At 42.0% G+C, this 12683-nt stretch overlaps 1 protein-coding gene across 3 annotated transcripts in view; it reads left to right on the top strand.

The window, feature by feature from the left end:
• KIRREL3 (kirre like nephrin family adhesion molecule 3) overlaps positions 1–12683 on the top strand; it is a 541498-nt gene that overhangs the window by 473237 nt on the left and 55578 nt on the right. For all 3 annotated transcript variants that reach the window (XM_075190473.1, XM_075190474.1, XM_075190475.1), the window contains exons 8-10: positions 7664–7812; positions 8567–8694; positions 10484–10610. In XM_075190473.1, coding sequence (XP_075046574.1) covers positions 7664–7812; positions 8567–8694; positions 10484–10610 — 404 coding nt within the window. The remainder of the gene's footprint in view (positions 1–7663; positions 7813–8566; positions 8695–10483; positions 10611–12683) is intronic.

Genomic DNA, 12683 nt, shown 5'->3' with positions numbered 1-12683 from the left:
AGCCAATTAACCTACCAGTATGTTTTTGGAGTGTGGGAGGAAACCGGGAGCACCCAGAGGAAACCCACGCAAACACGGGGAGAACATACAAACTCCTCACAAATAAGGCCATGGTCGGGAATTGAACTCATGACCCCAGTGATGTAAGGCAGAAGTGCTAACCACTACGCCACCGTGCTCCCCCCCCCCAACAGTCCTGATTTTAATAACAATCCCCAAGATGAGGCACCCACCCCTACATTATATTTTCTTCCTCCCTCCTTAGTGTAACGTTCTCAGTTTACCTAACACTGACACACGAGCAGAGAGAGTGATCCCAATGTGGTGGCCCCAATCTGTGAAGGGTCATGAGCTGCTTTAGAGTGCCACCCCCCGCCGTTTATGTCGCTGCTATGGGAGCTGGCATAAAGACGGCTCAGCCAGTAATGGGTGCACTCAGCTGTCATTGATCTGATGAAGGAAAGTACATTCTCCTACCTTGAAGGTGAAATATCAATAATGTAAAGGTTACATGACTTCTTTAATACACTGTCTAGATATGAAATGAGGAGAGGGGAAAACGTATCACATGTATCTGCTTCGCATGGTTTTAGGATCATTTCCATATTTATAATAATACATAAAAGACAATAATAAATTGTTGTGCAGAATAAAGTTATAATTGATGAGTTGTGATGGAGTGAATGTGTAGAATAAACGTATAATCCATGAGATATGACATCACAACTCATCAATTATAAAGGTATTCTGCATGTTCACATCGCTCCCCAGTTGTCTCTCAGATAACTATTTATGTTTCATCTCCGCTGACACTTCTACTTGTTTAATAATTACACTTCCGGCACCTTCATCTCACATCACTACTTATATTCCAGTCACTTCTTTGTAGCAATTTTCTTAAGATATTAACTAAATTGTGTATAAAATACAGTGTTCCGGTAACCCCAACAGAGGGGACAGGACTGTGTGAGTGGGGGGGACGATGGACAGCAGACCAGGTGGAGCTGAATAGTCTTTATGGAAACAAATTACCCCTTGGCACCCTCATCTCATCCTATGCTGTCACATGGCTAATATAGAATAGTTTGGTTATAGAACATGGTAAATATATATAATTATATAAATTACATGCCGACCTGTGACCAAGTACTTCTATATGAAGCCCTTATTCCAACATGCTGTAGTTCATACTGCTCCATGATTAATGGGGTCAGTATTTAATTTATTTGCAGGTGTATATATACTAATCACATGGCATATCCAGCATGCCCATATGTGCATCCGAGCCGATAGCCGAGTGCAGAAAGGGCACTGTGTAGCGTGCGCAGAGGCGTGAGTGAGCCTGTAAGTAGTGAAGCAGAGAGACGCTACCATTGCCATCACCTCCAGATCTCGGCACCTTGAGCGTAATGCAGAGATCAGATGTAAAGCGCTTCTGCCCTACAGACATAGAGGCCTTATTGTGTATCCATCCACCAGTACAATTACTGCCAGTCAGTAATACAAGAATATACAATTTGTGCCTGTCAGTAAAATAATGACCAGAATCTGACACAACGGCATTTACCACCCAGGGGAGATCTGACCCTGAAAGAACATCAGTCATATGTCAGCAAACACATGTTGGTCAGCAATACAGATTAATAAAATGGTCTAAAAAAATATTTTCAAGGAATGGAAACCCTGCCGTGCACAATTGTGATCACTGCTATAAAGGCAAGGGCACATTTATATCACACAAAACACGCCACTGTTATGGGCCCCGGCAGCATATGGGCCCCGGGCAATACACTTTCTGTAAAGTAATCGCTGAATCATTATGAATGTTTGCAGGCAGTTATATGATTTGGAAGTAATGAGGATAAAATGACTGTATATATAATGCAGACTAATGTGTCAGATGGCTGTTAATGTAATTAGTGCTCTGCCCTATTAAACGGTAACTGGCGACGGAGCAGACATAGTGGTGGTTGGGACTTTATGGGGATGTATAGACTATTTCATTGCAATGTTGCTATAGGCCCCCAGACAGTTCTAGCTGTGTCCCTGTATGAAATCTTACACTGCCCTCGCAGTTCATGTGAGATGTTGACACAACATATATTTATTATACTGACCCTACACACATTAGGGGGGTGCACATAATTAGAATGCAAAAACAACACAGGATAAAGTAATAGCTGCCATGTTGATTGCTCAGATTATTGGATCCATAAACTGCAACGGAACAGTGCCACCCAGTGGCCAGATTACGATGTCAAAACACATGCTTCTTTAATCAGTGTATTATATATATTCTACCTTGTGTTAGATTAGTATAAAGCATCCAAAGCACAGACATAGGGAAGGGATAAGGTCACAGCTCGGATATTTGCCTATCATCTGAATGCAGTGTATATACACTGCTAGGGAGTATTTATCCAGTATACACAGAGGGATCTGGGACACTGCTCTCACTAATGAACAGCGGACTGACACCCAGTATTTGAGTCCCGTGTACAGGAAGAGTGATGGGCTCTGTTCCTGTCAGCAGAGATGTGCGAGGCTCTGCACCTGTACGCAGCAGCACCTGCAGATATCTGAGCGCGCCGTGCTGTTATTAATGAGATTAGAGCATCATAAAGACAGGCATTCTGTTTTCCCTGCAATTAATTTCACATAAAACATTATTATTGGAGCATTCTATCATGTATTTGTACCTCCGATTGTCTGATTCCTTGTAAGATGTGTGAGGCTCCGCATTGCATGAAGCACCAGGCATTCTTCAAGCTGACAAGACGACAAATTTATTATAATACGCGCACCGGAGGCAGCTCGAGGTCAAAACAACAATATTTTTAGAAGTAATTAATGGAAAAAAAACCTTTCATTTATTATAGATGGTATTTGTAGATGAAGAAAAATGTTTCTTGGTCATACATATTAATAATCGCCTATAGCAGCACATCGCCCATGAAATATTGTGCAGCGTATAAGAAGGGCAAGTGGGCAGAGAGACGGGGCCCCAGCCGATTGTATTATCCTGACATCTGGGTGCTGGGGTCAGATGGCCCCATGCAGTGATATGCTGGTGGGGACTATGATCACAAGAGCCATACAAACACTGTGCAAAAGTATAATCACATCAAAAGCATAACCCCCAAACACTTCACTTCTACACTATGTAAAATTGAGGTTACTGTATTTCTTCTACAACACTGCTCCATTTAGCCCCTTTTATGACTTCCAGCAAGCAGAGTGCTGGGACATGGGGGCTGTCTGTATTACATATGGCACTTATTAATTCCATTGCTGGAAGTAATCCTAGCAACGTGCTACAGTACACTGGTCCCATTAACAGTATACGGTGAGGACTGAAGACCCCCACATTCAGCACTAAGCTGGTTGGTTATTACACAAAGATAATCTGAGCCTTTTACTGGAACCAGTCCTACTTCTCCCACTGACGTTTGTACGTATTGGGGCCTGACCTGACCAATATCAGGAATGACAAGACAAATGGGTCTGTGACACATTCGCCCTGTCAGGCCTAAGTTGGCAGACGGACCTAGTATTTTACTTCTGATCAGCAGCCAGCTTCACATTTTATTGGCATATGGATACGTCAAAGTCATTCATAACCAAAGCTCACAATGGCTTCTGCTGCAACACCTTCAAAAGGTGCTTAGAGTTTAACGTCTCAACACCCAGATGTCTTCATTAAACATTATGAGAGTAGCTGCTAAGTGCTAATCGCCATTAACAAGAGAGCTAATTACACTACAGCATGCACAGCCTTGGACGACTATTGCAGAACCTTTAAACTGGTGGGTGCAGATTCATTCACTTTTCCAATCGCCAGTTTACTGTCAGACATTAATGATTCTTTCTAGAGAACATTTCCTGTTTCATTACATGTTAGTTGATCAGAATAAACGACTAGTTGAGGCATGGAATATGGTGATCACCAATCATAAAGGTAAACCTAAAACAACTAAATTCACCTCTCTTGTAATAAAAGATTCACGTTCATCAGATCCCGTATATCAATAGCTCTGTGAATGTGTTACTGTTAAATATAACAAAAATGATTGCCAAGCTCCAAACACCTTTAAGAACCTTACATCCTAAGAATATTAACCTTGTACCGTCCTACAAGGGGAAGCACACAACAAGCCTCCTGCCGTGGCAGCCATGTTTTCATCATCATCATCACCATTTATTTATATAGAGCCACTGATTCCGCAGCGCTGTACAGAGAACTCACATCAGTCCCTGCCCCATTGGAGCTGACAGTCTAAATTCCCTAACATACACACAGACAGACAGAGAGAGACTAGGGTCAATTTTGATACCAGCCAATTAGCCTACTAGTATGTTTTTGGAGTGTGGGAAGAAACCGGAGCACCCGGAGGAAACCCACACAAACACAGGGAGAACATACAAACTCCACACAGATAAGGCCGTGGTCGGGAATTGAACTCATGACCTCAGCGCTGTGAGGCAGAAGTGCTAACCACTTAGCCACCATAAACTTGGATTTCCAATGGGATGTTGTGTACGCACAGATGTGTGGAACAAAGAGCTAGCAATCGTGTGTGTGCGGGGAAATACAAAATGTCCTCTAAATTGTTAAACAACAGAAAAGGGTGAAATAAACAGTTAAACCACAGTAATAGGAACAGATGTATGTGGGGATTAGACGTAGCTGTACCTCTCTGAGAAATCCGTCACTTCATGACAGTCCGCAGGCAAAAGGTATGATTATGGGTTCTGTTTATTCAGACCCCCACCCTTATGAAAATTTTCTATCGCTGCTTATTGTAGCAGTAGAAAATATTCACTTGCCGCAATTTATAACAAAAATAAATATGTCATTAAGGCAGCTGAGAGCTCACCCGAGTCCTCCCCCCCACCTCCCCCAGTGACATTGGCCAGCAGCAGTAAGAGGAGTCTTCCTGCTCGCTACGCCAGTTTGGCATCGTATGCACACTAGAAAAAAATTAGGAATGAAACTTTATTATAAAAGTAAGGTGGGTTTTTTTTTTTACATAAAGCATTTGTTCCCTGTTGGCAGCCTCTTATTGCAGCAATATTTTTCTGTTAAATTGTGTTAATGATTTTTTTTTATTGCCCAATGAGGCTCTCAATGATAAATATGCAATTTGCAAACCACTGCATGTAAATTACTTCAACACTGTTGTGCAGGTTGTGTTGGTTGCCGTATTGTAGTAGTTTCCATGGTCCCATGTACTGAAACAAAGTCTTCAGCCTGGTCCATTTAGAAACCACAGTCTGGGGCCTTACTGCTAGACTGTTACACCATAATAAGGACTTGGCAGTCCCATAAAGTTCTATAGGATGCCCACTTTTGTGCAATTAACTTGTAAAAAAAAATAAAAATAGTCACTATGTCGATCATGTTATAACTACATGGTGGGTATATATCGCTACAGCAGACATACTGACAGCATGTGAGATGAGGGGCTGCTCAGCCAGAACACAATATAAACATGGCTTCATTTCCTCCATCGTGTTGTTATTGTGTCCAGTAGCCGCGTGGCTAATGAATGTTATAATGTACATACATTAAAGACTCAATGTTCTGAGATAATATCAAACAACATCAGCAGCTAATGGAGACTCCAGACCTAAATGTACAGATGTAATGGCCTCTATCAGAGGCTACGATTGCTTCTCCTCCACACACTTCCCTCTCATTATCCCCGCACAGCTGCGGAGGGCGGGAGAACGGGCCTGGAGGATTCTGCATCTCTCCGGAGCCGGCTGTAATGAGTCCTCTCAAGTCTCTTCAGCCCGTAGACGACAAGCTTTGTCCGCTAGAGTCCAATCACAGAGCCAGAAACCGCTCTCCTTTCATCCAGGATGTGGGGAATTGTTTTCATTTCATCTCAGAGCTCTTCAAATGTTTCCTGTGTCAGATATTAGAGTGCAAGAAGTCATTCTATCGGCATTAATTAGGGTCTTCCAGCGAGCGCAGACTAGAGGCACTGTGACCACGTAGCTCGCCGCTCTCCTGGTGAGAGAGACACGGCGCACCATATGAATTCCTTCTCTTACTTTTATACAAAGTGTTTTGTGTCACTGTGCGCCAGAATAATGGAATGGAAAGTTCCCGGAGACAAAGCAGCTTCACAGTCAGTCTGGGCCTGGGATTTAGTAATCTCATATTTTCAGTGGGGACTCGGTTAAAGTGCACACTCTGCATTTTGTCACTCTAAAAAAGCAATGTAATAAGAACGTTGTTTGTACAAGACACTAAATCCCGGCTCAGTTATTTCTTGAATACTAAAAGGAGGGTCATATGAGTAAAAGGAGAATACTCTTGGACAGTGTGAGGAGTAAGAGGAGCACAGAAGCGAGGCAGATTACCGCAGTACGATGATAGGTGGCTGCGCGGTGTACTGTAGGGACGCAGGGCCAGGGGCCCGACGGAGATGTGCCCTAATCTGTTACATTATGGTAACTTAAATCCTTCATGATCCTCCAAGAAATATACTCTGTAGTTCAAAATAGGAAAAAAGAGCCAGTGAGGCCCTTTCATTATGTTTTTTAATATGTATATATATATAATACACTTGTATCTTTTATACAACACTTTTGTACTATGAAGCGTTCATTATCTGGATGCACTGAGGGGGAGGTGAAAATGGGTACACAGAACCCGGGGCCCTGGCTGTGGAGGATTATAATATATGTGGATGGGCTGCGGGGGGGCCTATGGTCTGGCTCCATCCATCCTAGGGATGTACAGACATGGATTATAGGCAGGGTGCTTGTAGCTTACTATCAGAGTGCACAGTCGCACCCCTGTGCTTCTCTAGTACTGCAATATGGTACTTGCACCACCCTGTGCAGTGTGCTGGCAAACGGGTCCATACCTCCCAACATTCAGAATGTCAGGACAAAGGCGCCAACGAGCAGGAAATACCCCTCAAATCAAGACTGTCCCATCCCAAATCCGGATAGTTGGGAGGTATTTCCCGAGGCAACTCGCTGACCTTTGCTGGAGGGGGCTCAATAGAGTCAACAAATTCCCCTTCAATAGTACATTAAAATATACAGTACCTACTGCTACGTATTAGCTGCTGTGTTCTTGGCCATTTACCTGTCTCCTTTGCAGTCAGCTCTCACCTAATGACAGTGGTGTTATTAGGAGTGGGAGGAGAGAGACCCACTAAGGATTGTGCTAGCTTAAAAATAAAACAACAAAAGGAATAGAATCAATAATTAACGGACTCTGGCATTATTAGTAATACGAGAAATTCAATGTGTGTTGTGGTCTTTTAAGTAGAAGGATAAGTCCTGCACTAGTGGTTGTAAAAAGAAATGATGTCATTGAAGGTAACTCCAAAACTTAGTTCATGTATTTATTAGAGCCTGTTGCAAGACAAATCCTTATTCAGTGTTGTAAAGGCACCTATTGCATTTTAATTTACTACTTTAATTTTCTTTTCTGCTTAATCCAATTAGCACTGATCAAAATCTGCAATTAATGATTACAGATATGTAACTATAAACCTCCATTAAAATAGAATTGGGGTACGTACCCCACTCAGCAACAGGTGTAGCTGGGTGATAGTGATATAACGCCAGTCACTAGTGACATAACATGAACCAGCAATGTGTAATGTCTCCAATGTTATCTCCTTATGTATTCTAGGTGGGCAAAAGGTGGACAACTCCTGAAGGAGGTGACAGAAGAAAGCTATGAAACGGTGGTGGATTACTCCTTCTTCACGGAGCCAGTGTCCTGCGAGGTCACCAATACCCTCGGCAGCACCAACGTCAGCAGAACAGTAGATGTATATTGTAAGAATCTGACCTCACAACATGACTCACATTCTAGAATTCTATGTATCTCTCAGGATCTGCAGCATTCCGGTATATAGAGAGGATTGTAAAACACATCTGTAATCTGCCAGTTATAGGTGTAGTACCTACCCCACAGGTCAGCATTATGCCAATATATTACCCATGTATGGATATAGTTACACACATCATTAGTGGGGATCCTTTGTGTAATAAAGTATATAAACTGCTACATTTTACAATGACAATACAACCATAGTTAACCCAAGAAGTCAAAACTAAAATAAAATACAAAGCAGGGCTGAACTACATCCCTCAGGATTGAGACCAGATCAGGCATCTCATCTATATTTAGTGCACACATGCAGTCTGCATATTGGTGTACAGATGGAGCATAGTGGATGTACCAGATACAGTAACCTCTGCAATAATAGCAGTGTGTGACTATAGCATTCATACACACCATTTGTGTTCACAACGTAACCCATCTGTATAGGTTCTACTATTATAACTCTAACTAGAAAACTACAGAAAGGATTTTCTGCCGATATAAACTGTTACAGGGTAACTCTCCCTTTCAGTAACACTATCACAGGTAGCTGGGCTGAAACAGTCGTATTACTCATAGTAACCAAATCGGATGTTTGCATTAATTTTCTAAATTGTACTAGAAAAATGACACAACCTGTGGAACAGTTTAACCAGATGTTCTCCGTCAGGTTTGTAAGCCCCATATTGTTTCCCATTACTACAGTTGGACCTCGGATGGCCACAGAACCTGAATCTATTGTTGTGGACCTTGGGTCAGAAGCCACCTTTCATTGTGCGTGGACCGGTAACCCCTCTCTCACCATTGTCTGGATGAAGCGAGGCTCTGGCGTGGTACGTTCAAAACATCCAACTACTACTGAAATGTTTTCCATATCCGGACTGCCCTTAATTATTGTTAGTTACTTTTATTACAATGGGGGATATCTGACAGATATTACACATTATAAGTGGGGGTGACAAGTAGTGAAAACGGCAAAGTAGGAGAACCAAATTGTTCAAAAGTTATTGGTTGGAAGCGAACATTTTGATTGGCCAATGTCAAACATTATATTGTGTTATCAGATTGGCTGATTCAAATCAATAGTACTGGATTTTAAGATTTTGTCTGTCAAACTTAAATCTAACCTGTTTCAGGTTGGTTTCGCTCAGGCAATTCATTACTTAATCAAAATACTAGTAATAAGCAGAGGTGGTTTGTGTAGAGAAAAAAAAAACAAAAAAGTAATGAGTCTGATTTTATAATAACTTCAAAAAATTCCCTATATTTACCAACTGTCCTGAAACATTTCCTATATCGTTATCTCTGTAAATGTCACCTCTATGCACTTACTCGCCTATTGTGTCACTGTGCACACAGAATTTGGCAGATAACTGCATTTACTACTAGCCAGGGCTGTGGGAGAGTGGGGTAGAAGTGGCCCATTGAGTCCCTGAAGGTAATTGAAATCAATTGAGATTGATTTGGGAAGTTTTTTGGGACTGCCCTTTATTTAAAGCCTCCCTCGTGATGTCAGTTAATTTCTCTAATTTTGTGAACATTTAAAAGAGAGTTTTTTGTTTGTTTGTTTTTTTTTTATAAACTTGAGTTTTGTTGTATTTGGTGCCCTCTGGGCCTCAGGTGGCATATGGGTGTGAACCTGGCTAGCGGCAGTATAACAAGGTACTATCTGTGTCATAAGCAGCTTGCCCATGTAAACATGTGCCTATCCAGTTGTACTAAAGTAGCTTGAATGTGGCTGTGTAGTTGCGGTGAGTGAACGGTCACCTCCAGGGTTACAATGTTTGTACATGCAGGAAGTGTGAGCACAGTGTCTTACAACACACCCAGAGCTCTCAGCCAATCTCCGGCATAGAACGCTGTATATATCGGGTCTTAGTGACCAGCTGAACCTCAAATCAGAATCACAATTGTCAAAGTAAATGAAGCTTTGATATTTATCTCTGAAATTAAAATGGCAAAAGGAATATATATATGGCAAAAAGTGAAATATATATTTCTCCTTCTAGAAGAGCCACAATGACATAATCTGGCTTTTACCCAGACAGGTCAGCACAAGGCTCATACAGCAATATACAGTATCCCTACCTCCCCCCCCTCCCCCTCCCCAGATAAACCCCGGGAGACACCCCCATTGTATAAGCATAAACAAAAAAAAACACAATTTTAAAATAAAGGTTACTGAATAAAAATTATCCAAAGCCCTTATGAAGCTTTTTAATTAGATTTCTTTCTTGATCTGTCGTCGTCCACACAGAACCACCATTCCCTCCAATAAAAACTAACAAATGCACGATTTAGCCGACCGACGTTTGTGATTGGCTGGTAAAGGAGAGCCCTGGTTACTCCCAAATACAATCTTTTGGCATCGGGGGCCACAGGGTGCATTCGGGTCATTATTTAGAGGGCTTTAGATATTTGGACAACATCAGATTAAGAAAGAAGATAATAAGATTGATTTTATATTTAAGTATCCCCTGATAAAGACCATTATTAATTCTCCTCCCAGACAGGTAATGATGATGAATTGAACAATCTACCAATAGCAACAAGTCTCTCGTTAGTACATATTCTGTGTGTGTTTTTACAATGATTGTAAAGAAGCATTTTCCTGTCTCATAGGTTCTGAGCAATGAAAACTCCCTGACATTAAAAACGGTTCGCCAGGAGGATGCTGGGAAATACGTCTGTCGAGCGGTCGTGCCCCGAGTGGGGGCTGGCGAGAGGGAAATCACACTGACAGTAAATGGTAAGAGGGTACAGGGCAGCCCTGCTGGGAGTTACACCCTTCACATGTACTGTATTCTGCATAGAGGACGGAGTGTAATTAGAGATTACTACATGTCTGTTGTCAGATATAATAACGCTCAGGAAAGGTGAGAATTTAGCAGGATGTGTGATCCCACCATCGCTAAAATGCCATTAATAGGTTGTGAATATACTGTGTCTGAAATGTCAGCTGTGACACGCACGCTCTTCACACTTTACGGGAACGTTCCCAGACACTGGACACATTGACCTATTCTTCAGATCCTAGAATATTATTATTGTAAAAGGGGTCTCAATACTGGAGCAAACCTTTCTGCTAATGACATTTTGTTACCAAGTCTCTGAAAGTACTGCTGGTCCCAAAAGGAGGACACGGTCATACCATGACAGGAGGGAAGGCAGAACTACACCAAAAATAAAAAAAACACAAAAGTTCCTTCCCTTCCACGCTTCATTCACTGGATCTGCCAGGATCTCCAGTGTGTCTAACACCCACTCAATATTCCCCCTCTTCCGGATCAGCCTATTTAATAGAAGCCAAGTGGGTATTGCTGTCTCTACCATTGAGGCGAGCGGACGGTAGGGCGAGTGGAGAACAGGGGTGGACACAGCAAACAGAGCGTAGAAAGGAAGGAAAATGTGTTTTTTATTTCATCTCCTAGAACTCTTATCATGAAGATACTTGAGCAACTACTATCTGTTATCAGTCATTTTAGCCTCCAGTATGATTACTGACAGGAAGTACTATGTGAGCAGGACAAATCATTCCCCCAATCATAGTTTCATGTTACATATCTATTTCTGAAACGTTTACATGAATATGTTTGTGCATGTTATTAATATCTATTTTCTATAGGCCAGTTCTCAGGTTAAGTAGTCTTCTAATGATTCATTGGTTATATCTTTATATTCCGTTATTTTATTCCGGGTCACATTATCCCATCAGCATTAGAGAATGTCTGAGCATACGTTGCGTCAATACCCATAAATGTCGGGGTGTTATAGAGCGTTCTGCCTGTTTACATCTACTGAACGATCCCTGTAACCTACCCCCCTGCCCTCTATTGCCACATGGCTCGGTGGATAACACCAGAAGGAGCGCGTGATCATAGAGTTATAATGATAGTCACATGATAAGCGTACAGGGGATCGGAGGATATAAAACCACATTCATGTAATGTTTGTTTATCGGTCCTTTAACGCAGAGCAACTTGTGTCACTGGGCTTCTGGGAACATCTAGTACAGCAAATGACCATTGTCTGTGTGTGCCGAATGCTTCGTAAATCCAGTTTATGCCTTTATCTTTTACAGTAAAGCAGCCGGGCAGATTTAGCTTTTTAATATTAGAAATGTGTTTGTTCCCATTAAATAGCCAGAATAACAATTTCTCTGGCTCCAGTTGTATATGGTACTAATCAACCTCCGCTGTTAAAGAGGGGTTTATTTCACAGAACAGCGATGAATCATTGAGAGATCGCAGTAGCCCCTCGGGGGGAGGGGGGTGCCGGCCACCTGTGTTTCAGGAGCAGAAACCCAGAGATCACATTCTCCATAATGACAATAAACATGTTCTGCATTGGATTGTATAAATAATACTTCCAAACTTTCTCTGTTCCGTCACATAATAATTCAGTATAAGCAGATGACATATTCCGGCAGTGAGGGATAGGATTCGTGGGCTGTCAGTCTTTTCTAAGATGAGTGTTATTGTGTTCGCCATCTGGACCCGTATCGCCAGTCTCTCTCTGTGACAATTAGTCCGCCCGGTGTTTTCTTAGTATGAGCAGAGTTCCTGCCTTACCCACACTCGCTCCCCAGTTCCAATCTTGCTGGAGGTTGAAATCTGCCAGCTCTCGCTTTGTGTCACGTCTTAGTCAAACGCTATCTCTCGTCAATCAATTTCTCAGCACGCAAGTTTTAAAAATAAAAGATCCTTTCAACATTTTCACTATAGGTCCAGAACGGATCAATATTCTCTTGGTTAATCATTCATTCTGCGTTGTTCTGGCCTTGTTAGCACTTAGAGAATAGCCTTTTAATGTCCTTAGATTT

The sequence above is a fragment of the Mixophyes fleayi genome, chromosome 11, assembly GCF_038048845.1.
Source record: "Mixophyes fleayi isolate aMixFle1 chromosome 11, aMixFle1.hap1, whole genome shotgun sequence".
Classification (NCBI taxonomy): domain Eukaryota; kingdom Metazoa; phylum Chordata; class Amphibia; order Anura; family Limnodynastidae; genus Mixophyes; species Mixophyes fleayi.
Note: the sequence above shows the minus strand (reverse complement) of the source record. Positions and strands in the feature narration are given on the sequence as shown.